Source organism: Leuciscus leuciscus, assembly GCF_965113295.1.
Source record: "Leuciscus leuciscus genome assembly, chromosome: 6".
Taxonomy (NCBI): Eukaryota; Metazoa; Chordata; class Actinopteri; order Cypriniformes; family Leuciscidae; genus Leuciscus; species Leuciscus leuciscus.
In genome coordinates, this window is record NC_138730.1 from 12,520,988 (window position 1) to 12,545,481 (window position 24,494).

The 24,494-nt window shown below is 37.4% G+C and overlaps 1 protein-coding gene and 3 long non-coding RNA genes across 7 annotated transcripts in view; 2 read left to right on the forward strand and 2 right to left on the reverse strand.

The window, feature by feature from the left end:
- Positions 1-2,780: 2,780 nt before the first annotated feature.
- rock1 (Rho-associated, coiled-coil containing protein kinase 1) overlaps positions 2,781-24,494 on the forward strand; it is an 82,572-nt gene continuing 60,858 nt past the window's right edge. For 3 of the 4 annotated variants that reach the window (XR_014206540.1, XR_014206541.1, XM_082171882.1), the window contains exon 1: positions 2,781-3,651. Coding sequence is in view for 2 of the 4 variants with exons in the window: in XM_082171882.1 (XP_082028008.1) it covers positions 3,553-3,651 (99 nt within the window). In the remaining 2 variants the exon portion in view is untranslated. The remainder of the gene's footprint in view (positions 3,652-24,494) is intronic. The other variant, XM_082171883.1, reaches the window with a different exon arrangement.
- Positions 5,334-9,662, reverse strand: LOC309500314. The gene is made up of 3 exons (XR_014206542.1): positions 8,515-9,662; positions 5,399-6,864; positions 5,334-5,348 (listed from the first exon to the last, which is right to left on the reverse strand). It is a non-coding gene; the product is annotated as an uncharacterized lncRNA (long non-coding RNA).
- LOC309500315 lies at positions 7,005-7,388 on the forward strand. The gene is made up of 2 exons (XR_014206543.1): positions 7,005-7,247; positions 7,289-7,388. It is a non-coding gene; the product is annotated as an uncharacterized lncRNA (long non-coding RNA).
- LOC309501620 lies at positions 18,556-22,924 on the reverse strand. The gene is made up of 2 exons (XR_014206964.1): positions 22,451-22,924; positions 18,556-22,062 (listed from the first exon to the last, which is right to left on the reverse strand). It is a non-coding gene; the product is annotated as an uncharacterized lncRNA (long non-coding RNA).

Consider the following 24,494-nt stretch of genomic DNA (forward strand, 5'->3'; position numbering starts at 1 on the left):
TATAATATTGCAGTGTTTATTTTAAATGATTTATTCATGCACATCTTTTTTTAATTCATGTGCCATCGTATTCTTTAACCAAAAAAACTTTCCCTTCCTCTACAATAACCTCAACAACTGTCGAATCAATTCCGGATGGACAAATTCAAATCCTGCCCTACATTTTTTTCTTGTTCGAGAAGCCATTTTACTCAGATATAAGTCACAATAAGTCACAATCACAGCAAGGTAGCTGTCAGATCTAATACAGTTGGCTGCTAGAGAGTTTTATGTGAGCTCTCCACTACATCATGCCAATATAGAAGTCAAACGCTCCGAACAAAAATATAATCCACTAATGTGATCTGGGACGCCATTAAAAATAAACCCTCCACAAGTGGGTGCAGAGTCGCAAATGAGCTGTTTAAAACAGAATGCTTTAAAGCAAGCATTATTTTACTCTTCCATTTGTCCTGTTGTCAGCAGACTCATGCATGTAGAGTGTAAATTTAACGGGCATCTGTATACTGTATCTAGTGTAGACAGCATCAGTGATTATAATGGGTTCTGTTTGCTTTTGTAGACTGGTGCAGCCATTAAGCGAAGGAATGCCAGTGGGTGGGGCATATGGTGCAATGATGTTTTAAGCAGTATGTATAACTATTCGTTGATGTCTGGTTCTAGAGGCAGTCTCATGCAAATGTTTTTGCCCCTGTGACATCACAGATCCCATAATATCTAAACAAACCATTTTTGAGCTTTGTTAAATAAATGCTTTGTTTATAATGTGAGGGGAATATTTTAAGCTGTGAAACTTGCAGGATGTTTTAATAGTAAAAAGACCTCTTATATGTCAAAAGATCAAGGGAAATTTGAGTATTTTCTCCTTAAAACTGCAGTGAACCAAAGAAAGTCTCAAAAATGCGGTTTGAAATCGCTGGTGTTTCTGACGTCACAAACTACCTTGTAACCAATTAGGTCAACGTGTGATCGTCAACGTGTGGACCCTCTGAGCTGCTGTGAGTGAGCGGAGGCGGGGCTCATTTGCATATTTATAGTACCACGTATACTAAATGAAGCAAGGGTGTAGAGTTACATTAAGGCATGGAGAAATCTTTTTCAAGGAAAAAACGTTTAAACGTCATTTTGGTGATCAAAGATGAGTTTTAAGGGATATAATTATTGACTACAGGGGGACTTTAAAAAACTGAATCTGTGCACGTCTTTCAATTTTAAACATCAAAATGGGCATACCACAGGTATACTTGGTCCTTTGCTGTTCAGTCTTTTTATAAATATCTTACCATTAAACTGTTCAGGTGCCAGCTTCCAGCTCTATGCAGACGATACAGTTCTTTATCACCGCCAAGTCACCGGAGCTGGCTGCTGATGTACTGTCTACATGTCACACAGTGGCTCAATCAAAATCAGTTGGTGCTAAATCTTACAAAGACAGTCTCCATGTGTTTTTCTATTAAGAATCTTTATCCAAACAAAAGATTTAAAATGAACTTACAAAATGAAAGAATTCACTCTGTTACAGAATTTAAATATCTTGGGATTGGTCCTAGATCCTCAACTTAAATTTACTAAACATATAGAAAATCTCTAAAACAATACAAGGTCATCTTAACTGTTTTAAACTAATCAGAAATTATATGCCAAACCAGGCAGCCCTGCTTTACAGTCTTTTCACATATTTCAGTATTTCATACTGCATGACAGTTTGGGCGCAAGCAGCTCCGTCTGCAACAAAACACATTGGTTCACTTTACAATCAAGCAATAAAAATGATGGATAAAAAGCCAAATACCATCACTGTCACATCCTCAAGAAATATAATATATTAAGCTTTGAAAGCTTCAGTAATTTATGTTTTCTTAAATAAATTTTCAAGTGTATTCATAATTTACCACCTGAGACATTTATTCAATTTATTACATTTTATTCAAATACGGAACAGCAAAAGAATTGCCATAACTGTACAACACCGCACTGCAGAACAAGCTTCACACAGACAGCCTTTTCTGGTAAGAGCTGTAAACTCTGAAAATTGTTACCATTTGACATTAAGACCATATCTGACTTCACTTCCAGGCTTAAGTTCACTTCCAGGCTTTAGTTGTGGCTAAAGACAAACCACAATTGTAGCCATTTTTAAATTGATTAATTTTCCTGTTTGTTTGAGTGAGTGAGTGAATAAGTTAATGTTTGAAGAAATGTGATTGTTTTATACTTATATATATACACACACACACATTTGACTTCTAAATGGCTGCTGGCCTGGTGTTATAAACCAGAGAAACAAAAAAAATAAAATAAAAAATAAAAATATATATATATACAACAGGTTACATGAACTTCACAGTACAGTGGTTAAAAATATTGTCAAAACGCACTGTTTATGTATTTGTTAATCTTGGTTAATATAGTTTAAGCATTTATTCATATTTTTTAATACAACATTGTATATTCTACTTCATGCAATGTGAGCAACGAACTATTATGTTTGTATCCATTAACTTTAAACATGATTACTATGTGTAAAAAAAAAAAAAAAAAAAAAAAAAAAAAATGCTCGTTATAAATCATGAAACATGCATGTACGATTTGAAAAGTGACCGCATTTAAACGGAAGCTTTTGTAGAGACTGGCCTGGAGCTGCTGTCCTGGCCTGGAGCTGCTGTCCTGCAAGCGGATACTACTACAACACGAGACACGACCCGCCATTGTACTCATGTGTGTGTGTGTGAGAGAGAGAGCGAGTGAGCTTCTGCGCATGCGCAGTCAGAGAGGTTTCGAAGTTGACTCTCTCCGGGGTGTTTCAACAGGAAGGCGGACATGTTGGTCAGGCAGTGGGAGAAAATCGGGCACCCAGTCTTTCTTTTTTTTTTTTTTTTATAATAACATCGATTAAAGCTTGAACTATCCTTACAGTTACAGCACAGCGGATTACATACTTTTTTTGGAAAAGTAGAAGCCGGCGTGCGGACTCGGAGATGTTTATTGCAGAAGAACCGTAAAGGATCGTTTTAACCAGGATCTTGTTTTAACTGATCGAAATTTGTAAGGCGAAGTTTTTTTTCTCGCCACTTCTCACTTTGCAGCTGTCAGACTCGTTTGGCCTGGCAGGCATTTATGGACAGAGGCCTGGAGAAACTTCATTTCATGTGGCCGCATGCTAACTCTGCAACATTTATTTTATCCCTTCTTCTTTTTGCGCGGATATGATCTGTTCGTCTGTTTTAAAAGAGCTTGTTCTCCACATATCTCCTGAAGCTAAATTAGCTTAGCGCACTATAATCTGTTGCTGCTGCTTTTGTGTTTGCCAAGTTGTCATGGACTAATCCGACTCCTTGTCTTGTTGTTGTTTTGTTTTTGAAAATGTGGCTTTTCGTCACCTCTCGGTGTTGTACACGTTTCAACGAGAGCGATAATAAGACTGTAAGACACAAAACGCTGCTTTGATCAAACTAGTGCTTGCTTTGTGAGGGCAGAGGAAGTTGGCGAGTTAATTTGCTAACCTTAGCCAGTAGACTCGCATCTCTTTCATACGTCTGAATCGGATCAGTTATGAATATGTCTGCTGGAGAAAGTTTGACAGCTCGCTTCGAGAAGATCGATGCTATGCTGAAGGATCCCAAATCGGAGATCAACACAGACTGTCTGCTGGTGAGTTCATCAGATTTATTGGAACTCTGTTGTTGCTTTTATAAGGAGTTTGTTTGCTTAATTGTTACTAAGGTAGGCACAATCTAATATAAATCTTGAAATGCATGCATACAGAACAGTACAGTACAATAATACGCTATATACGCTGTAAATATGCAAAACAGCGGAATCATGCTTAAGTTAATGACATTGCAATGCACGCGCCAGCCTGTAATCACTTGTGTACAAGTCAGACTTGGTAAGCGATGCTGAATTTAAATTTGAATATTTTTTTCTAGATTCTTACTGATTGTAACTATCTTGATTACATTTTTTTTTTCATGAATTACGATAATTACTGTATTAATTATTGCTATTTCATAGTTAGCCGTTTGAATTTGGAGTACAAACACAGTCATTGCAGGACCACTGGCCCCGGAACCAGCAGGTTCAGTTTCTTATTAAAGGAGGGAAAGTAATAGTTCATGCCTACGTTTTCAGGGTTGAACCTACAACCTTTTGGTAACCAGCAGGGTCTTTAACCACTAGGCCTCAACACCCATATTCCATGCTCAGATTTTTCAATAAACTTAAATTTGATCTGCATTTGTTCTCTGGGTTTACCCGTCATGAAATGTGCCATTTGTAAAGTGATTTCTTACATTTGAGCATCTATTTCTTTAGGAATTTCAGCCCTCCTGACTCCTGTGAGTTGACGTTGCATACTCAGGCACACTGATTGTGTGTGTTATAGTTATAGATCTTGCCTTACATTAAGAGCATTCACTGAGAGCTTCGATTATTAATAGTGACATCAATGACACTTCATATGTACTCTTTCTGTGTAGTCTCGAGTCTCACAGGCTTTGACAACCACTGTAGTAAATACAGGTCACAGGATTTCACAGTATAGTAATGTATTGAATCAGACAGCTATAAATTATATGTGTGTGTATAAATGCATATTTATACATGACTGCAGCCATTCATAACCCTTTTCGGTTGATAAATTACAAGTGTGTTTGTTTTTAAAACAGAGTTTCGTTTCGTCAACTTAAAAATGTAAGTACAATATGATTAAAGTAACAAACATTAGGCTATCTTTATGAACCATCTGGTTAAAAAAGTTCTATTCCAATAAGTGCGCCACACCTGAAGTGATCAACATGGTGTAAATGTAAAACAAATGACTTATTTGTTAAATATATTTGCAGAAAATATGCTTGAAATATGAAGGCAAATATTATACAAACTTATCTAAAACATATATACTCAGAAATAATATAAAATAAGAAAAATGCTGAATATTTCTTAGCTAACAAGTAGACATTGAGTTTTAGAGGTCAACCCAAAAAGTCAAGGCCATTCAAATTCAAAATGACTATAAGTATAACACCAGTAATAGGCCATTAGTAACAGCAAATGCTTTGTAAAAACAAAATAACAGCACCTTTCAGCCTGTCACCATCATACAAACATGAAATATTAAACATAGAGTAGTTCTTTACATGTTTTTGCATTCCATTGTGCTGCTTTTCTATAGTTTTTATGTTTGGCGGACGTGTTTGGCTGTTGCACTCGTGTCTTTTGCAGCGTCCCAACCATGAAACGCCATTTTAAAAAAGCGGCGCTCAAGTTAGAAGTTCAACTCGTGTCTAATAACTTTGCTTTTTTAGTCATCATTGCCGTGTTGTCAACATTTGTAATTGTAATGTTTGCTAACATGTATTCAAAACTGCAATTTCTCAATTTAAAAATAATAAAAGGCAAAACATTAAATTCGAATTAATTGAAAAAATCTGAAAAATCGCCATAGTAAAATCTCCAATAAAATAACAGCTGTGACAGAAAGAGCTGTTACCACACCATAGACTATATCTATGCTTATAGCAACTTGCTTTGCATTCAGGTATGCATTTTATCAGTTAATTCTGCTGTTCATGCAGCTGTTGGAGCTACAAGAAGGCTATACAGTTATATACTAGAAATGTTTTTTTGTGTGTGGTAATTATTGTTTTAGAATATAGGTCTTTGAATGGTTTTATCATATACCTCATGTTGTGGACATGTTGTAGTGCTATTTAACATGAAAACCACATGTCTGTCACTTAATCTGAACCATTTTAATATATGAAGAATTCATCTACAAAGCACTGTAAGGTAGTGTTCCATACTGGAATACCTTGAAAAATATCAATATTTTATCAATATCAGGGAAAGCTGCCATTTATACTGCCATATAGATATTTTTATTATTATCTCATTATTTTTTTTTATCATTTGGGTAATTTTGTTGGAATTGCTTTCACACAGCACAGGGAGGCTTTATTTGAAACTTTGAACTGAGTTTACAAAAAAGACAAGTAAACATGAGTAATAAAATAAGAAAAAATAAAGAAATTGCAAATGATAGCACAATTACATACAATAGAATAAATAGACAAATTAAATAAATGTGGCTTTACATTTTTCAGGTAAGTCTAACAGTAGTATTCAGGTAAGAAATACTACAGAAATTAAATAAAGTAATCAAATGTGATAGTCTCCATTGTAAAAATTATACCTATTAATGCTTGCAATTAAAGTTACAAAAGTTATTCAGTCAAAAGCCGCAAGTGATTTTCTCTTTGTCTTTTGTTCTTTGATTAGCATGACAGAAAGCAGCTGGTTTATTAGGCTGCTGTCACTTTAAGAGCTTAATATGCACAGGTTCAATTTAATGTTACACAACATGCAATTTCTTTACAATTGAACTATTAGGCTAAAAGGGAATATTTTGTATTTACCTGTGGAGTAGACATGCCACGTTATAATAATTTTCATAGCGGTGTTCAAACTGGCAATACAAGTATTAGTGTTGTACTGGTTGGATGCTAAGTTGTGATATGGGATGAGTTTCGTTGCTCAGTTGCCTACACAATGATGCAAGGCAGTTTGACTCAAAACTTATTTGAATACTTTTTTTTTAAGTAGTCAACCGATATATCGCCAAGGCCGATATGTTGGCCGATATTTGACATTTTTCAAATTTTAGCATCAGGCTGATAGGGATTCTGTTTGGCCGATGTGTCTGAAGCAGGACTTTTATTTTGACGATGCTGAGAACGCCTGAGCACACAGCGCATCCATTCTCTGTCTTCATTAGTTTATGGTCTCTGTTTAACAGTTTATTACATTATTGGATAAACAAAGAAATTAAAAGGTAGGCTATATGAAAAAGTATTAGCTTATAGCCTATAGGGCTGCAACAAACGATTATTTTGATAGTCGATTAATCTAACGATTAGAACGATTAATCGACTAATCGTCGATTATTTTGCCGACTAATCAGTACGTTTGGAACGGTTATTCAGCTTTTTCAATTAGTTAAAATACTGAGTTACACATATTCTAACTATAATATAAAAAAAAAAAAAAATCACTTCAGCTTTTGAAATGGTTGTTTTAATGAACTTTGAGCCAAACAGGTCATTCTCTTTAAGTTCCCAGATTTCTGTCCAACTCAAATCACACACAAATGCTCTCTAAGCATTGGTTAAATATTCTGTTCTCTTTCAATAGAAAAAAATAAACAAAAATTAATCAGCTGCACTACAGAAAAACTTAATCTGCAAACAGTTATTATAAGAATAAAATAAAATAAAAATTGACAATTGAGCTGACAGAGACACTCTCATTCACCTTTTAATTTACAGTATGAAAAAGTAACTGACATGATATTCTTCATAACATCTCCTTTTGTAAGTCTTCATGAATATGGAACAAAATAAAGGCAAGTGATAAGCCTGTTATACCTAACGTTAATAGTGTTACAATGATAAAAACAGCCCTGACTCCTAAGCTCGATCAAGCTTTATTCTATGCAAAAATAAATCATCGTATTACTGTAATTATATTATTATTGTTAATATTGTTGCTATTATTAGTAGTATTGCATTGTCTAATAAAGAGATTTACTGCTAGTTATTTAGCTCCAGCTGGAGAACATTCACCTCTCACCGGCTCATCTTGTTTCCTCTTTAAAGTCGGCATGAAACGGAAGTTGAGATTGTCATTTTTTCCTTGTTGTGATGTATATCCGAGTGAAACGGCTTCTGAAATTAGAAAAAAATGTAGGGCGGGGCTTGATTTCGTCCATCGGGAATTGATTGGATGGTTGGAGGTTGGGCGTTGCAAACAAAATGGAGGCAGATTTGAATGCCAGTTTACATTCAGTTGTGGAGGATTTCTCTCCACCGGACTCCCCCGCCGTTACCCTCCCATGAAGGATTTTTTATTGAGGAGCCCGGCGACGAGAACGAAGACGAGTAGCTAAATTTTCAGGCAGGAATCAGCCCATTTTTATATGAGCCTCCCGCGAAACGAGACAGACACCGATAGCCGCACCCTCATCGGCTCTGGCCGCACCCTTTCGCCATGGCACGTGACCGAAAGAGAAGAGAGGTCGTTTCGAGGGGGGAGGGAAGGGTAATGTATTTGATTAAAGATAATAAGGGTACATGAATTTAAAATTTGATTTCATGCCGACTTTAAGTGCTTTAACATGCATGTTGTGCTCCCGTGAAAAGCAAGTTACGCCTAGCATGTATTGCACACGACAGAATTCTTGGTTTGAAGTTTTGTGAAACTTTACACACCTTGCTAGTTCGGATTCGTTTGCACTCCGTCAGATCATAATTTGCGCTGTGTTTTCTTCTACCGCAATAGCATTTGTAACATTACTCTCTAGCGCTACAGCGCCGTAGCGGTCAAATCGCGATATTGCAGGCCCTTACATTAGGTCACGTGAGCTCAAACGACTACTCGACAACAAGATATTTTGTCGACAATTTTTTATTGTCGACGTTGTCGACAACGTCGACTAATCGTTTCAGCCCTAATAGCCTATAGCCTTTATATTATCAGTAATAACAAGGAAAACACTATAATACTTTCTCATTTACTGTCAACATTCAGCAAATGCATTTATAACATGTAATAAGTAAGCAATAAGCCCCACGAAGCCGTGTTTTACAGTGGATTACAGCGTCGTAGCTAACAACGGCCCTTAGCGGAGTCCACTGTAATCCACTGTAAAACACGACTTCAAGGGGCTTATTGCTTTTATAAAACGGTTACACCATACAAATATTCATTATTCATAAAATAAACACCAGCAACAAAAATATAACGTTATAACACATTTATTCCTCCGCTAAGCAATGCAGTTCCAAAGAGGTTGCTAAGCAACACATGCAGCAACAAAGAATCACAAACAGCAGTTGCGCAGTAACACTAATGTAATGCGGACACAGGTGTGTGTTTGTTGAGTCATTTACAACGGCTTCGAACGCGGCTCAACCAATCAGAATCAAGGACTGGAACTATCCGTTTTATAAACAAGTCTTTGAATATCTAATAAACATTTACAAACCTTACAGACTTAGTTGAACCCAGTTGTGAGATGTTCTGAAGTGCGCATGTGTATCCTGCATGAATGCGTGTGCTGTGTGTGTGAACTGAATGCAGACAAGAGAGTTCAGCTTCACTGGAGGCTCACGATCGACACTTTAAACCCTTGATTTCAATGCTCAGGATCCATTCAGCCACTGTCATATTCATGTCATTTTCACCGTGTGCTGTATGTAGAATTAGTGTTTATACTGAGTGCCCTGTTGGTTACAGTGTTTACTTCCTTTTATTCATATTTTTTGTCCCTGTGGTGAAACCCAAGTTTTTAATGTTGTTTATATCATGTCTATGTGGTGATTTTAATATGCTTAAAAAGTCAACACCATTGCTGCTTAAAACTGCAGTGAACCAAAGACAGTCTCTAAAATACGGTTTGAAATCGCTGGTGTTTCTGACATCACAAACTACTCTGTAACCAATCAGGTCACCGTGTGATCGTTGCTGTGAGTGAGTGGAGGCAGGGCTCATTTGCATATTCATAGAACCACGTAAACTAAATGAGGCAAGGGTGTAGAGATACATTCAAGCTATTTTAAAGCATGAAGACATTTTCTTTCAAGGAAAACCCATTTAAATGTGTAATTTTGAAAGACTACAGGGTTAAAGTCAGGGTTAAATTGATTAAAGTCCTTTAACAATTTCTTTATTTGTGAAAATACTGTAATAGGATTACAGAATCAAGAAGTTTTAATCTAAAGTATAAGTACTAATATTTAGTGATAGCCTTAGATGGAGGTTATTTTCAAGCGCTGCCACAAGCAGGTATTGTTGTTCGCTACCATGTCCTTGTTGAATACGCTAAGTATGAAATAGGGACGTGTGCAAAAAAATATATTTTTCAGTTTTCAGGTCCAATCAGATCCCAAAAGCAAACTACAAATGGTAGTAATATACACGCACACAATGCTGTTGTTAGGGCTGTTCCGACACGTCATTCCACACAAATTGACGTATTTTCATAATCAACGTCACCGATTATTTGTGTGCAATACGCATGTGTCTCACTGTTTATGTTCATCCCTAATCCCCTGTCTTGTTTCACAAAACAAGACTTACCTAGAGCAGATGCTCATGACTAGAAGTGCAGAGTAGTTTTTTACGACTGTGAACCGCGTTCTGTAACCGAACTGACACCTGCACGTTTTCAGGACTCAGAACCACATTCTCGACAAACCCGCACTGAATGAACGGAACCACCCTAAACAACTAGTTATCTGCCTCACCATATAATGGGGCTGCGACAAATGATTATTTTGATAATCGATTAATCAAATGATTATAAGAACGATTAATCGACTAATCATTGATTATTTCACCAATTAATGAGAAAGCTTTGATCGATTATTTAGCATTTTCAATTAGTTAAAATATTGAGTTGTACCTATTCTAACTAAATAAATATATCAAGGAAATCACTTCAGTGTTTGGAAGTGTCTTTTTATTGAACTTGACCAGTCTCCTTCCGGTTTTCTGTCCTCCTCGGAAATCATCAATAGTCCACTGCTACAATTACTGGTACTGTGTTTTTGAGGCTGGACATTGACACACATTTTCGTAAAAATAAGCATAAGTTTGTGATTCGATTCCGATATAGATTCAGTTTGATTCATTTGGATAAATATAAGGTACAGTACATAATTTTTCTCAAGGAAAAAAACTTTCAAAATGCTTTCAACTATACAGAGAACCCAGTCAGCTGGTACATATAATATTAAAGGTTAAAATTAACAACTTATTTGTATACAATTCCATAAAGGGCTGGGCGATATGGCTAAAAATATTATCACTATATTTTTTCCATATCATACGATATCGATATTTATCACGAATCGTGATTCACGATATTCATTTACCATTCGTGGGGAAGCAAATGCTTTCCACATACAGTATTTGTTAGACCTTTGTTCACAATTAAACTCCACAGAATTACTACTTTTAAATGTAGGGCCCCATGAAATCCATGTTATCCCCCCCTAATTCTCTTTTCATTTAATTTGTTAAAACAAAACATTGCATTTTTAATTTTGTCAAATAAGATGCTGCACAACAGAACTGCATAAATTTAAAACACGGATGAAAAAATATCTTGGCTGTATGATGTTACTTAGAAATAAAAAGATTATTATTATTACTTTGAGAAGTGCATTTTATGCTCTAAATGTAATTCTATACTCACTAGTATACTTTAGTATATTTCTGTGACATCATTTCTTGAAGTTAAACCAAACTTTTATTTTGACGGTTTGTTGTGAAGATCTTTCAGTTTTATTTTCAGTTTCAGTGTGTATTTGATGCTAGTTTTTCTCAAATGAAACGGTGAAAAGCCTGTGAAGTGACTTTCAAAGCCGTTCTGGAGATGAAGTTCATGTGTTCATGTCCTCATATATTGAGACGACAGACGCTGAAAACACTTAAAGGGTTAGTTCGCCCAAAAATGAAAATTCTGTCAGTAGTTTCTCACCCTCATGTTGTTCCAACCCCGTAAGACTTTCGTTCATCTCCGGAACACAAATTAAAATATTTTTGATGAAATCTGAGAGCTGTCTCACTCCTCCATAGGCTGCTAGGTAATTTAAACTTGCCGGCCCAGAAAGTTAGTAAAGACAATGTTTAAAATAGTCCAAGTGACTACTGTGTCTCAACCATAAGTTTATCAAGCGACGAGAATACTTTTTGTGCGCAAAAAAACAAACAAAAATAACGACTTCATTCAACTCTTCATTTCTTCTGTGTGGGCCTCTGAGTGAGTTCACGAGAGCGTCACGACGCATGCGAGTGACGTAACAAGAACTGAGAAGAACTGAGAAGATGGGTCTCGATGTAGTGTTTAAAATGGTTCTAAAGTGTGCATTTCCTGCATGTCCGAATGAGTGGCTTACCTTTCACACTTTCCCATAAATTGATCGTGAGCGTCATCTTCTCAGTTCTCGTGCATGCATCGTGGTGCTCTCGTGATTACATGAACTGTGTGTGTGTGTGTGCGTGTGAGAGAGACTGTATGGAATTGCTGTAATACCACCTATAATCTTGTGCAAATATTGCACCTCTGAAGTTGGCAAACTATGTGATCAGGATATAAAAAAAAAACATTTTCTATTCAGTTGTTTGTGCTCATGAAATAAAAGCATTCTGAGAAATCCATATTTGAGAAATCAAACAAACAATTCATGCTGGTATTAACATACTTATCAAATGTCCTGGCCAACTTTACTAAGGTTATAACTTACACTAAACTGGTGCAACTTACCTTAAAAAATAATTGATTCTCTGTAGGTTTATATTATCTATCTGTTCTATAGGGTAAATAATTTTCTGCTCTGAGATGCTTCATCACTTGGAAGTTATTATCACAGCTATCTGGGGCTTCTGCCCTTTACGTTTTTCAAACTCCCAGTAAATAAACACCACATGATGAGGGTCAACATGAATAACTCCACCGTCACGCATAAATAACTCCTGGGGTCCATATTAAATTAAATATAAAATGTAATTATGTCTAGTATTCCAACCACAATACATTATACATACTTAAATAAATTGTTACATTTAAATTATGCGATATATATCGGTTGGGTTGGGTTGGGTTGGGTTGGGTGCTTGGAACCGTACTGGAAAACATGAGGATGAAAAACTCCTTCACAGTGAATGAATGGTAATGCGGTTTCTGTAGATTAGAATCGGTGGGTTTATAAAAAGATCCTGTTAGATTGGCTGTGAATTACATGGCACAAGTGATTGATAAATTCAAATGCCTTTCAGTTGTACACATTTGTATGGGTTTACGCCTTGTGTTTGCTCTCTCGAAGAGCAAACAGAAAGAGTAGAGTCGCTTTTGTTTTATTCATCTGAAGCTTTCACCTCTGGCCAGTTTTTTCCATGTGTATCGTCTTCGCCTGTCCCCGTATCCGCCTCTAATGCTTCCTAATCCAGGGTTAGTTCGAGATATGACATGTCTAATGAAGCTGTAATGTTCAGAGCGTCTAGAACTGCGTTTACCTCAGGGCAACTGGCCGATCAAACACACTTTGTGCTCGGGAAGCTCGTGACAGTTTCTTTTCCCTGGCCTCTGCTCTGAGCGACCGGCATCAGTGTTTCCAGCGTATGTTATATTTTCCTCTGACTTTACATTCCTGGAGGAATGTGTCAGAAATTACTACTTCGACAACATTTCTCACCGCACACTGACCTAATTTTGATTTTGTGAATGTGTTTAAGTCATTGTTAGGGCCCTACCTACTCTACAAATGACATCAACTAGAACTTCATTGGAGTTGCACAAACTGCACAATAAGCAGACTATGCTTTGAGGTCTCTAGACAGATAAATATAGAACATAGTCATCTGAACATAGTCAAAGTTTAGAGTTATAGGTCATACCCTCTAATACATATAATACAGTATAAATCAGGTGCTTTTTTAGTTGTATGTTAAAGGGATAGTTCACTTTGAAATTAATTTTTGGTATGTTTTAGCTTACCTCAAGGGCATCCAAGATGTAGGTGTCTTTTTTTCCGCAGTAGTTTCAATTTTGATATTTTTAGGTCAAACCGTTCTTGTCTGTCAGTCATATAATGCAGGTCTATGGTCATTATCTCAAAACACAAGCACAGAGTCCAAGTTAAAACAATTCCCCGTCGTCCAAATTAAACAATTCCCCATCGTAAGTACACATTGATGGCCTAAGACACGAAACGAGCGGTTTGTGTGAGAAAACGAACAGTATTTATATCGTTTTTACCACTTATACGCAGCCATGTCCAAGTGATCTGATCTGACGTGTACGCAGACTGGTGCATAGATATATACACTAGATGTCGCCTTAAAGACATTCGTTCCAATGAACTGCTGTAGACAAGGCGACATCTAGTGTGTATATATCTATGCACCAGTCTGCGCACACGTCAGATCAGATCACTCGGACATGGCTGCGTATAAGTGGTAAAAACGATATAAATACTGTTCGTTTTCTCACACAAACCGCTCGTTTCGTGTCTTAGGCCATCAATGTGTACTTACGATGGGGAATTGTTTAATTTGGACGACGGGGAATTGTTTTAATTTGGACTCTGTGCTTGTGTTTTGAGATAATGACCATAGACCTGCATTATATGACTGACAGACAAGAACGGTTTGACCTAAAAATATCAAAATTGAAACTACTGCGGAAAAAAAGACACCTACATCTTGGATGCCCTTGAGGTAAGCTAAAACATACCAAAAATTAATTTCAAAGTGAACTATCCCTTTAAAAACCCCTGATATAAATAACAATTTGAGCAACAACAACAACAAAAAAGCTATAGATGAAGATTATTTATAAAATGATTGTCTTAATGCCAGAATTGAATCAGTAAGTTCAATTAGAATAGTAATAAGACACCACAATGCCAATAAGACAATGCCAATCAAATAAAATCATCATTGGTCCACTAATATAGTCCACTTGAAGGAGTGAATCAAAACAAGTGAGTGAATTTGGACACTGGAATTCGGGCTGCCGCTTGTGCATAGTTTGTGCTTTCTGCCATGGAAACTAGCATACCTTAATTAAACAATTTAATAATCATTTAAAAAGGAATTTATACCTGTATGATATTAGGCTGGTCCAGCGCGGTTTGGAAAATGGATGGATGATTGGTTGAGCTGCGGGCGCCATCTCTGCGGGCGCGACTCTCACAGTGCATTATGGGTATTCTCTAGGTGTTGAGCGTACGTCGGTTGTACACTCATTATGGGTTCATTGAGTCATTAATCTGACATTAAAGTGACTTTATGACCTTGTTTGGGACTTTTTTTTGGCATAGCAAAAACAAACCGAATTGAGTGGTGCAGGAATGACGTCACCTTGTTGGCCAACCGGCAGTTCGCATTTCACTGGTTCCCTCGAGAAAAGCCCAATAGGATTTTCCCATCGACTTTTGGATTATCGCCAAAAACAAGTTCTGTGATCAACAAAAGTTTATGATACTTGCATGTTTTGTCCATCAAGATAATTATCACAGATGAACACAACTTTGATGAATTTTGAAGCCTAAATGCAGTCGCCAGAAGTAAAAAGTTAAAGGCTCTAAACGAACCACACCGCAGTCTCACGACTTCAACGTCACCATCACTAAGCTTCCCGCAACTCTTTCAGTTTTTATCTAAAAACATTTTCCCAGAGCGTTTGTGTTAGAATAGTTTATACAAGCACAATTATAAGCATAACGCTGCTGTAAAAGAGGACTGAGTTTAACTGTTCGTCTGATGACGTTTAATCTCCTCGACTGTCTCTGTAGTCTCATTAGCCACTTCTTAGCAACCGCCTTTTTCAAGACACGTAACAGCTTCAAAAAATCACGAGTGGGGTAATACTGATGTATTTAATGCCATAGAATAAAACGTGAAATTGTCTTGAGCTTGTGTTCACACAGACCTTATTTCAGCCTTTTAACCAAAACCCCGTTCAAAAACCCACTGACTTCGGGACGATGGAACCGGAAGTGCTAAAATGTGAACTCGCTATAGCGTTTTAGCCCACACAGTGATGTCATACCTGCACCACTCAATTGTGTCTAAAATTATTTTTACTTAGTAATAACTTCTTGTTTCTGGAACGGTTGCATAAAATCAGCGTCACGTTTGTGATCATGTTGATTTTTGTTTCTATTGGAATTATCACCATCACATTTAACCAATGTGATTTTTCTTAGACTCAAACATGAAAAAATAAAAACTGGTCTACATAAAACGATCTACTCTATCAACTGATCAGTTTTAAATATTGCAAAAAGGATTGGAACAAGAGTCCGCTTCCATGAGCCTTCTCTCTCAAAGAGCTTTTGTCTTCGTTGAGCTAAAATGAATGAATTCATTAACATCAGGATAAGTCTCAACTCTGTGAAGTGGAAGCATGTCTTCAATATATCACGCAGTTCATTGACAGATGCAGGAAGTCCTGAGTAATGAGCATTCAGGAATCTTCTGATCTTTCAAACAGGAGATCCCATTTTACTGGTCCTAAAATACAGAAAGAGATCATAGAATAAGCATGCATATATATATTTTTTTTTTTAAGGAAACGTTCATTGTAATAGTAATAAGACCAAGTAATTGACAATCATGTCGACGATAAGTGATTTAAGAAAGAAAGATACTGCTTTAAGATAAGAATTTGCAATTTTCATCAATTAAAATAAGTAGTTAGATATACAAAAAAAAAAAAAAAAATCACTGCATAGTCTTCAGTGTATGAATTAAATCCACAACAATACTTATTAAATCTACAAAAGATTAATTCATTCAAGAGCTGTGAGTGATTTTCTCTTTTTCAATTGTTTTCTGGTTAACATTAAAGGGACATTTCACCCCAAAATGAAGATTCTGTCATCATTTACTCACCTTGATCTTGTTCTAAACCCAAAAGACTTTGTTTAATCTTTGAAACACATTTTTTTTTTTTAAGAAAACCGGGAGGTTTCTGCCCCTCCATTGAAAGTCCAGGTCACCAAAACATAAAAGATCCAAAAAAAGATGTGTTGTAAAACAAATCCATATGAATAGAGCGGTTAAACCCAAGTCTAGTGAAGTGATATGATCTCTTTATAGGTTGAGGATGAATAGTAATGATCTTTGAAGACAAGCTCCCAGGCCTCTGAACACGAGAGTGTTGTTTTTGCCCTTAAGAAGTTTCCATTGATAAATGAAGTCCTTTGCTCGCCCCCCTCCCTCCCGCCCCCTCCGGCCACCCAACCCACCTCTTAATAAAATTCCCAGATTATCAACAAACCTCTTGTCTTGGACCACAGGGTGGCTCCAAGTGTATGCGTGTTACAGTGCAATGCTTTATGGCCCATGTATATTCTTGTGGTTCGAGGCACAGATTTGCAGTTTGAAAAAAAAAAAAAAGTTGGTGATTCATAAATAGCAGGACTTGATCCTAGACAAGCAAAGTTTGAGTCATGTGGAAAAATGAAACTTTTGTTGGAGCAATTTTTTTTCCCCCATTCCTGAATTACGTAGTATGTCACTAACTAAATGGGCCGTTGGATGTGTCTAGATTAGGTGACAATCTTTTGACCATTTACAGAAAAATATATATGAATAATTGTTTCTAGCTCTTGAAGACTCAAACAGTTTTGACTTGTCAGTGTGAGATGCATATTCTGCAGTGTTTAGAGTTAAAGCCTCTGATCTCGTTTGCTTTTTGGTCATCCTTTGGTCCTCGCAAGGTCTTGCTTCAGTGAAAATGAAGAGCAAGGGTTTTACCTGATAGCTTTGTAATGGCATGTGAAATTGAAAATCAGGGCATAATAATTATTACTATATACAAACTAAACATCCAAAAAATTAACTGTATTTAGTATTGAGACCCTATCACATTGATGTGGACCAGAACAGGGACTGTGTGAATTTAACCAGAACCTTTTTTCATTACAGTAACAGAAATGGAGGAAGGAGGAATAATAGACCTGGCCAGAGTTTAATGTGACAAACGAAAACAAGGCTACGTTTACATGCAAACTAATAATCCATTTGATGCCTCAATTGAACTAAACAAATCCTTCCTGTAAACATCTCAGTCGGTCTTATTGCGCTTGATCTGAAAAAAATATCAATCTGACTGAGAGGTGGTGTAGAGCTTAAAATCCATTAAATGGGTGAATATTAGACACATTTGCATAAGACTGCCTGCCTCCAGAGCAAGACATTGACGTATAGTTTATACATATTGCACAATTGGTCATGCCCACTGGTGAAGAGCAAGGGTTTCTTTTAATCTTTTAATAGCTGACAACTGTCTACATGGGCTGTTGTACACATTCAAATTCCATTGTGAAGTGGCGTTTGGGACACAGACATTGAGTGAAATAAGTGCTGCATTATGGGACATTCACACAGGACATTGAATGGAACAGGAACTGGCAGTTTCATACTGACAAGCCCCACTCATTTTCTTCAGGAAAAATAAAAAGCTAGTTTGAAAAAGGAAATTATGAAACAAAGTTTATGAATCAATCCTTTTCTTTAGAATAGAAAGTGACTATTTCGCTTCACCTACCTGCCATCAAGATCACATCTAAACCACTTCTTCATTCTGAAATACATTCCATGCATTAGCTGCAGGGCTGCCAACTTTTGAGTTTAGCTTGGAGTGAGATTTTTGTTGCAACAAATATTGCATCACAATAAGTGTAATTGTGATTGTCAAAACATTTGGTAATAAGCAGAATTTTAGTGATAACATTGTACAATGACTGGTAGGATACCGTTTTTATTATTGCTTGACAAAAATTTCAAGATTTCAATTCCATTCTTGTGATTTGATTCCGATTTTGATTCAGTATTGACTACTTTGGATACATGTTTATTTTAAATTTTATTTTAAAAAAATTATCTCACCTAATGCTGTAAACATAGAGGGCCCAATCTGCTGGTATTATTAAAGGTTAAAAATAACAAATGAAATGAAATATAATGCAGTTTTTGTTATAATAACAATTATTTAATGACATAAGTAAAAATATAATAAATATGTAATATAGTGCTCAGCAAAATCTCCTCTCTAGCTATTTTTTCTATTCAATTAACATGCTATGGTCATTAAATGGCTTTCCTGAGGTAAATGTAACGTTATGTGACATAATTGTTCTCCTGCTATTATATATTGACCTCTCTCCGTGGTTGAAAAACACTAATTGGTCGATATTATGTATACTTTCGGTAAGTTGTACTGCATCTTTAAATAAAAAAGTAACAGATGATCGGTTCACGTGCACTTGAACTGAGGAGGCGCTCAGCGATCTGTCACGTCACATTTACAAGCGCCAAATGTATTTTTGTCTGAATTTCGTAATAAAATTGACGGAATCTAAGAGCTGATAATTAGTTTAATATTAAAAGTACCTCTTTGCTCCGCAATTTTTCTGTGCGTGAGAAAATGGATGTGTGGCGTGAGAGAGTGTGAAAAGTGTCAATTGCGTGAGTCTCACGCTCAATGCGTGAGAGTTGGCAGCCCTGTTAGCTGTGCTTCGCTGCACATGTGCTAGTGAGTGACATCACAGCTGAGACTTTGGCCGTTTCTCAACATTCACCCTTCTTGTGTTTGAAAGCAGGAGTCTATCAGTGGATATATTGGGGATCTGCTGGTAGACGCCTGCTTTAAAATGCTCCAGTGTGTATTGTTAAGCGCTCAGTGAAGACAACATGTTTTTGAAGCGTTGATCATTGTAGCCAATCACAGACATATATGTTGAGTGCGTGAACACAATGGCCAATCAGAGACATATTTGAGCGTGTGCTTGTGAACACAATGGCCATTAAGAGACATATATGTTGAGTGTGTGAACACAGTGACCAATCAGAGGTGTTTAAGAATCTGTTCAACAGTGCTTAAAACATAGAGGGAAATGCTGGTACCGAAGTCTGTACTTTTGACAACACTAATATAAATATTGATCAACGCACATGCATAGAGCATATCAAATGGCAAGTGGATTCAGTTAAGAGAGCAAGATGTTTCACTGAGAAAGTTTAGTCACAGAGACATTAATTTATTTACAAGATCGCCAGAAGGCAAAATGTTAGGTTCTGTATCTGTATCAGTGTTGCTGGCTTGTACAACTGTGTAAAGAAGGCTGAGTATGAGGTCATCTTAGTCCAGGCCTACACCACACAACAGATCTGGATTAGTACTTCAGTTGTCCCATGTCACTTCTGAAAAAAACAAGACTTTGTTCCAGCCATACATGGCTTTTTCTCTGAGTTTAATGTGTCATAGTGATACTAACAAAGCATGGCACTTCCTTTACACCTCTCGCTAGCAGATTTGTTTCCTCGCCCTGAGGTTGTGTTAACTGCTGAAAGACTTCCGGGCTTTCTCATGCTTTATGTCACGTAATTACTAGAGAAACACCAGTCTGTGGTTTGTCAGTGCTTGCTAAAGTAGGAGGTGAATGAGTAAGGCTGTTTCTCACTCCCAAAAACACAAAGAACTTGCGTTCTCGTGAAGACCAGTCAAGCTACCTTGAAAGAACGAAGGACACGAGGACACCAAACGCATGTTTGTGAGGACTGAGCTTGTTGCTCACATTTTAAGTTGTTAGACTGATTAAAACATTCACTTGAATTATTTTTTAAATATATTTTTATGACCATGGTTTTTAAATGTTATATACCAATCAAAAGTACTGCAGGTTTTCTGGAAGTGATGAAGTGTCTTTATCACTTTATTAAAATTATGCCAAACAAAACAACAGATGTACTCTCATCAGCCATCACACATTTGCGCTTGCTGCGGGAATCTCTTAATTGAGAACAAAAATAGTCTTAATACTTGCTGGCTTCTGCCCACAATGACTTCTGGGATTTCTGTTGGTTCGATTTGATCAAGTCCGCAATCGATGTGTCCTTATCAAAAACACATCCAGGTAATTTTGTGTGTCCTCTGTGCTTGTTTTCTTAATTACTGGATGTTGAACTTTGGTGGATGCCGGATGGTGATGATGTTTATTGAATGCACAAAGATGCAAGATCGCATAAGGGTGAATGTTGAGAAACGGCCAAAGTCTCAGCTGTGATGTCACTCACTAGCACATGTGCAGCGAAGCACAGCTAATGCATGGAATGTATTTCAGAATGAAGAAGTGGTTTAGATGTGATCTTGATGGCAGGTAGGTGAAGCGAAATAGTCACTTTCTATTCTAAAGAAAAGGATTGATTCATAAACTTTGTTTCATAATTTCCTTTTTCAAACTAGCTTTTTTTTTTTTCTGAAGAAAATGAGTGGGGCTTGTCAGTATGAAACTGCCAGTTCCTGTTCCATTCAATGTCCTGTGTGAATGTCCCATAATGCAGCACTTATTTCACTTTATACGCCAATGTCTGTGTCCCAAACGCCACTTCACAATGGAATTTGAATGTGTACTAGGCTTTCTGCGATTGTCAGTGTTTACATCACTTGCCCACCGTGGCACCGCCCCCGCTGTCGTTTAGATTTTTTTATAGTAATAAAAAACATTTATTTCAGCTAGAGAACAGACACTACAGTTAAAAATGTAACGTGTCGACTCAGTCCAGCGTAAGCCGAACGAGAGTCGCAGCGGAGATACGCAGCAGGACTCAGATTTCATTGATCACGTGACGAGAGTGAGGTGAGCTGACTGACGAGACGGTGGCAGAAGATCTGGTTTCAAATCGAAATGTAAAAGCGCTTATTTGGCAATAGTTTGGATTTAAAGGGGACCTATTATTCAAAATGCACTTTTATAAGGCGTTTGAACTCCAATGTGTGTCCGCAGTATGTGAGAACAACCAGTCTATATAAGGGTAAAAAACCACAAACTCATTGTTGAATGTGCAGCTTAAGTTGAATGTTGAGATTTGCACTGGCAGACAATAGTCACAAACCTGTATTCTGAATTTGAAGCTGCAGACAAGTAATCACTGATGTGTGAAATGCCATTCACAGAAATACTATAACAGACACAAACTTGTAGTACATAGTTGCACTTAGTCTTTCATTCACGTTCACAGTACAACCTCTATTAGGCACTTGCAACTTCTCATCTGTCACTGCAATTTCAAATCTTTGCGCCTTGACTTTTGCAACTATTATCTGATATATTTAACTGTTATATGATCTGATGCATAACTAACTTGTGCAATTGCAACGGCCGAGCAGGGGGAGAGCGTAAAGGGGTCGTTTTATTATTTGACATGAAATGGGACTTTTTTTGTACGAGACGATGTCATGACACCCGCAGTCTCGGGGACGTTCTGAAACGCTAACGTGGCTTAATGCATTAAGACAGTCATATGAAAAGACCAAACTCAGTAAACACCATACTAATAAAGCATACAGAAAAGCAGATGAGACCAGAATATGAATATAATTTTTATTTTGGGGTGATGAGTATGCTTTCTGAGGGCCAACTTTGGCAGAATAAAAAAAAGTTTGAGCAATCACTCTATACATATCTAATACTAAGTCTACTGTGTAGCCTAAGGCCCCGTTTACACGAGAACGCTCGCGGGTGAAAACGTAAAAATATTTGATCAGATGTGCCTTTCGTTTAGACGGCGACGGCGTTTTTGGGGCTTAAAAACGCAAAAAAGTGAAACCACCCTCCAGAGTGGAAATCTTAAAAACACTCCACCGTCGCGTTTCCGTCTAAACGGTAAAAACGCAAAAGTCTGCTAGACAGTGAAGGCACCGATCAGTGCTTCACATTGCCACCTAGCCGCCTGGAGTGCATACTACATTAAATTTCACACACTTTTGCGTCACCATATGCACGCAGATTTCCACCCCATAACGCTCGTCTAAACGCAGAATAGAAAGTGATCACTTTTGCGTTTTCTCTTCAGATCGTTTCCGTGTAAACGTAGCCTAAGTCTGCTGTGTGCATTGAGTGATTTAGTTGAAACTTGAGCGGTATGTTTGGTGAAGAAGGCTGATCACATGGATGTGAGGAATGGTCATAGCGCCACCAACTGGTGGCAGGAAGTGTATCACGTACAACTGGCTTAAAGGGGTCATGCCATTAACTGTTTTATTATTTTAATGTTCCTTGAGATTCACTTATATGTTCAAAAAGGTTTGGGATTTTGGATTGGCTGGAAGGCAAGTATTGAAACTGTTCAAGTAGTTTCAGTCTGTTTAATCACCATTCTAAATTGTGCTGCCCTTATTAAAACACATGCATGCTTGCACACACACACTTAACAAACCGAGATCATCATGCACACGTAGAAACATTCAGGAACACAGAAATTAATTTACTTCCCGTGGGTCCTTAAAGTCTTGAATTGACTGAATTAATTTTGATCAAATTTAAGATCATAGAAAAATCTTAAATATCTTAAAGGGATACTTCAGGATTTAGCATTAAGCTTTGTATTAGTAGAAAACCTGTAGTATTTTCGAATTACCATGCTTTCCACCCTCATATCCCCCTGAGAGGAGAGATTTATGTATTTTTTGTCTGGAAAAAATCCTCCGATGACGCAAAAATCGTCATTTTGCGTCATCGGAGGATTTTCTGGCCAGAGGTTAAAGACTACAGCCAGTAGGAGGAGCTGTTCCGCATGTTTTCAACCCGCCCATAGAGGGTGGGATCTCACTCACAGAATGTACACAGTATCAGCCGTCTTTCTTTGGAAGCTAAGCTAGCAGGCTCTTGTTCTGTGGAGAAAGCTGAATAGTAGGAGAAAGCTGAGTAAGTAGGGGTTACCATCCTCCTTTTCCCGGACATGTCCGGCGGGCGAGATCGTTCAAAATGTACGGGATTCAGCTTTTGCTTTCTGCAGTCGCCATTCATTGTTTACATGCACACCTTTTGTTTCAATCTAACTGAATTCATTCCGATTGGTGAATCTGAATGTAGTGTTTACATGAACGCTTGGTTGATGTGCGTTTTACCATTGCTAAGAAAATTCCCGCTCCTCCGTCAGAGATGCGAGACCCTTATATATTGTCTATGGCGAGACCCGACGCGTCTCAGTCATGACGCCACCGGCCTCGCGCCGTTCTCCAGCGGCCGTCAGCCTCGTCCTGCTCGCCACAGTAAACATAATGAATGAATGGCGACTGTAGAACGCAAAAGCCGAATCCCGGACATTTTGGGCGATCTCTAAATCCCTGGCAAACTCATCACGTAGGCTAGCCTTGTTGTTTTCAACTGCACACTCTTACCGGTAGGCGTGGCCTCCTAAGGCAGCGAAGCAAGTGCATTCTGGGAGTTGTTGTCTTTCATCCACATAAGCCAAAAATACATTTTCTGGCTTTTCTCAGTCTAGAAAGCTCCAAATTCAAACATTTCTTCACATTTCTTCTACTTAAATGACCTATTTTAAATACACATTCATCTTCCCAGAGGTTAAGTATCCCTTTAAACGGTAGGCTATAACAAAAGTCTTGATTATCGATGTAAGAGAGCTTAAATTTGGGTCATAATATGGCCTATATTGTGATTATTGTTGACAGACCCGAGCGTGTAGAGTATGTCAGAAACTGAACGCACATCTGTATACTGTATCAGGTGTAGACAGCGTCAGTGATTATAATGGGTGCCATTTGCTTTTGACACGATCCTCACATCCAATTTAGACAAATGTCAGCCGTTAAGCGACTGAACGCCAGTGGGCGGGGCCTATGGTGCGATGATGTGTAACTATTCGTCTATGTTTTGCATTGGAGGCAGTAATATGCAAATGTATTTTCCTGTGTGACGTCACGGCAATATCAAAACGAGCAGTTTTTGAGGTTGATCAAATAAATCCTTTGTTTATAATGAGGAGGATGTTTTATGCTCTGAAACTTTTTGGATGTTTTAATGGTACAAAGACCACTTATATGTCAAAATATCAAAGCATATCAAAGCAAATATGATTGCTCGTCATGAAATGATGCTGATTAGGCAGACTTGAGTGTT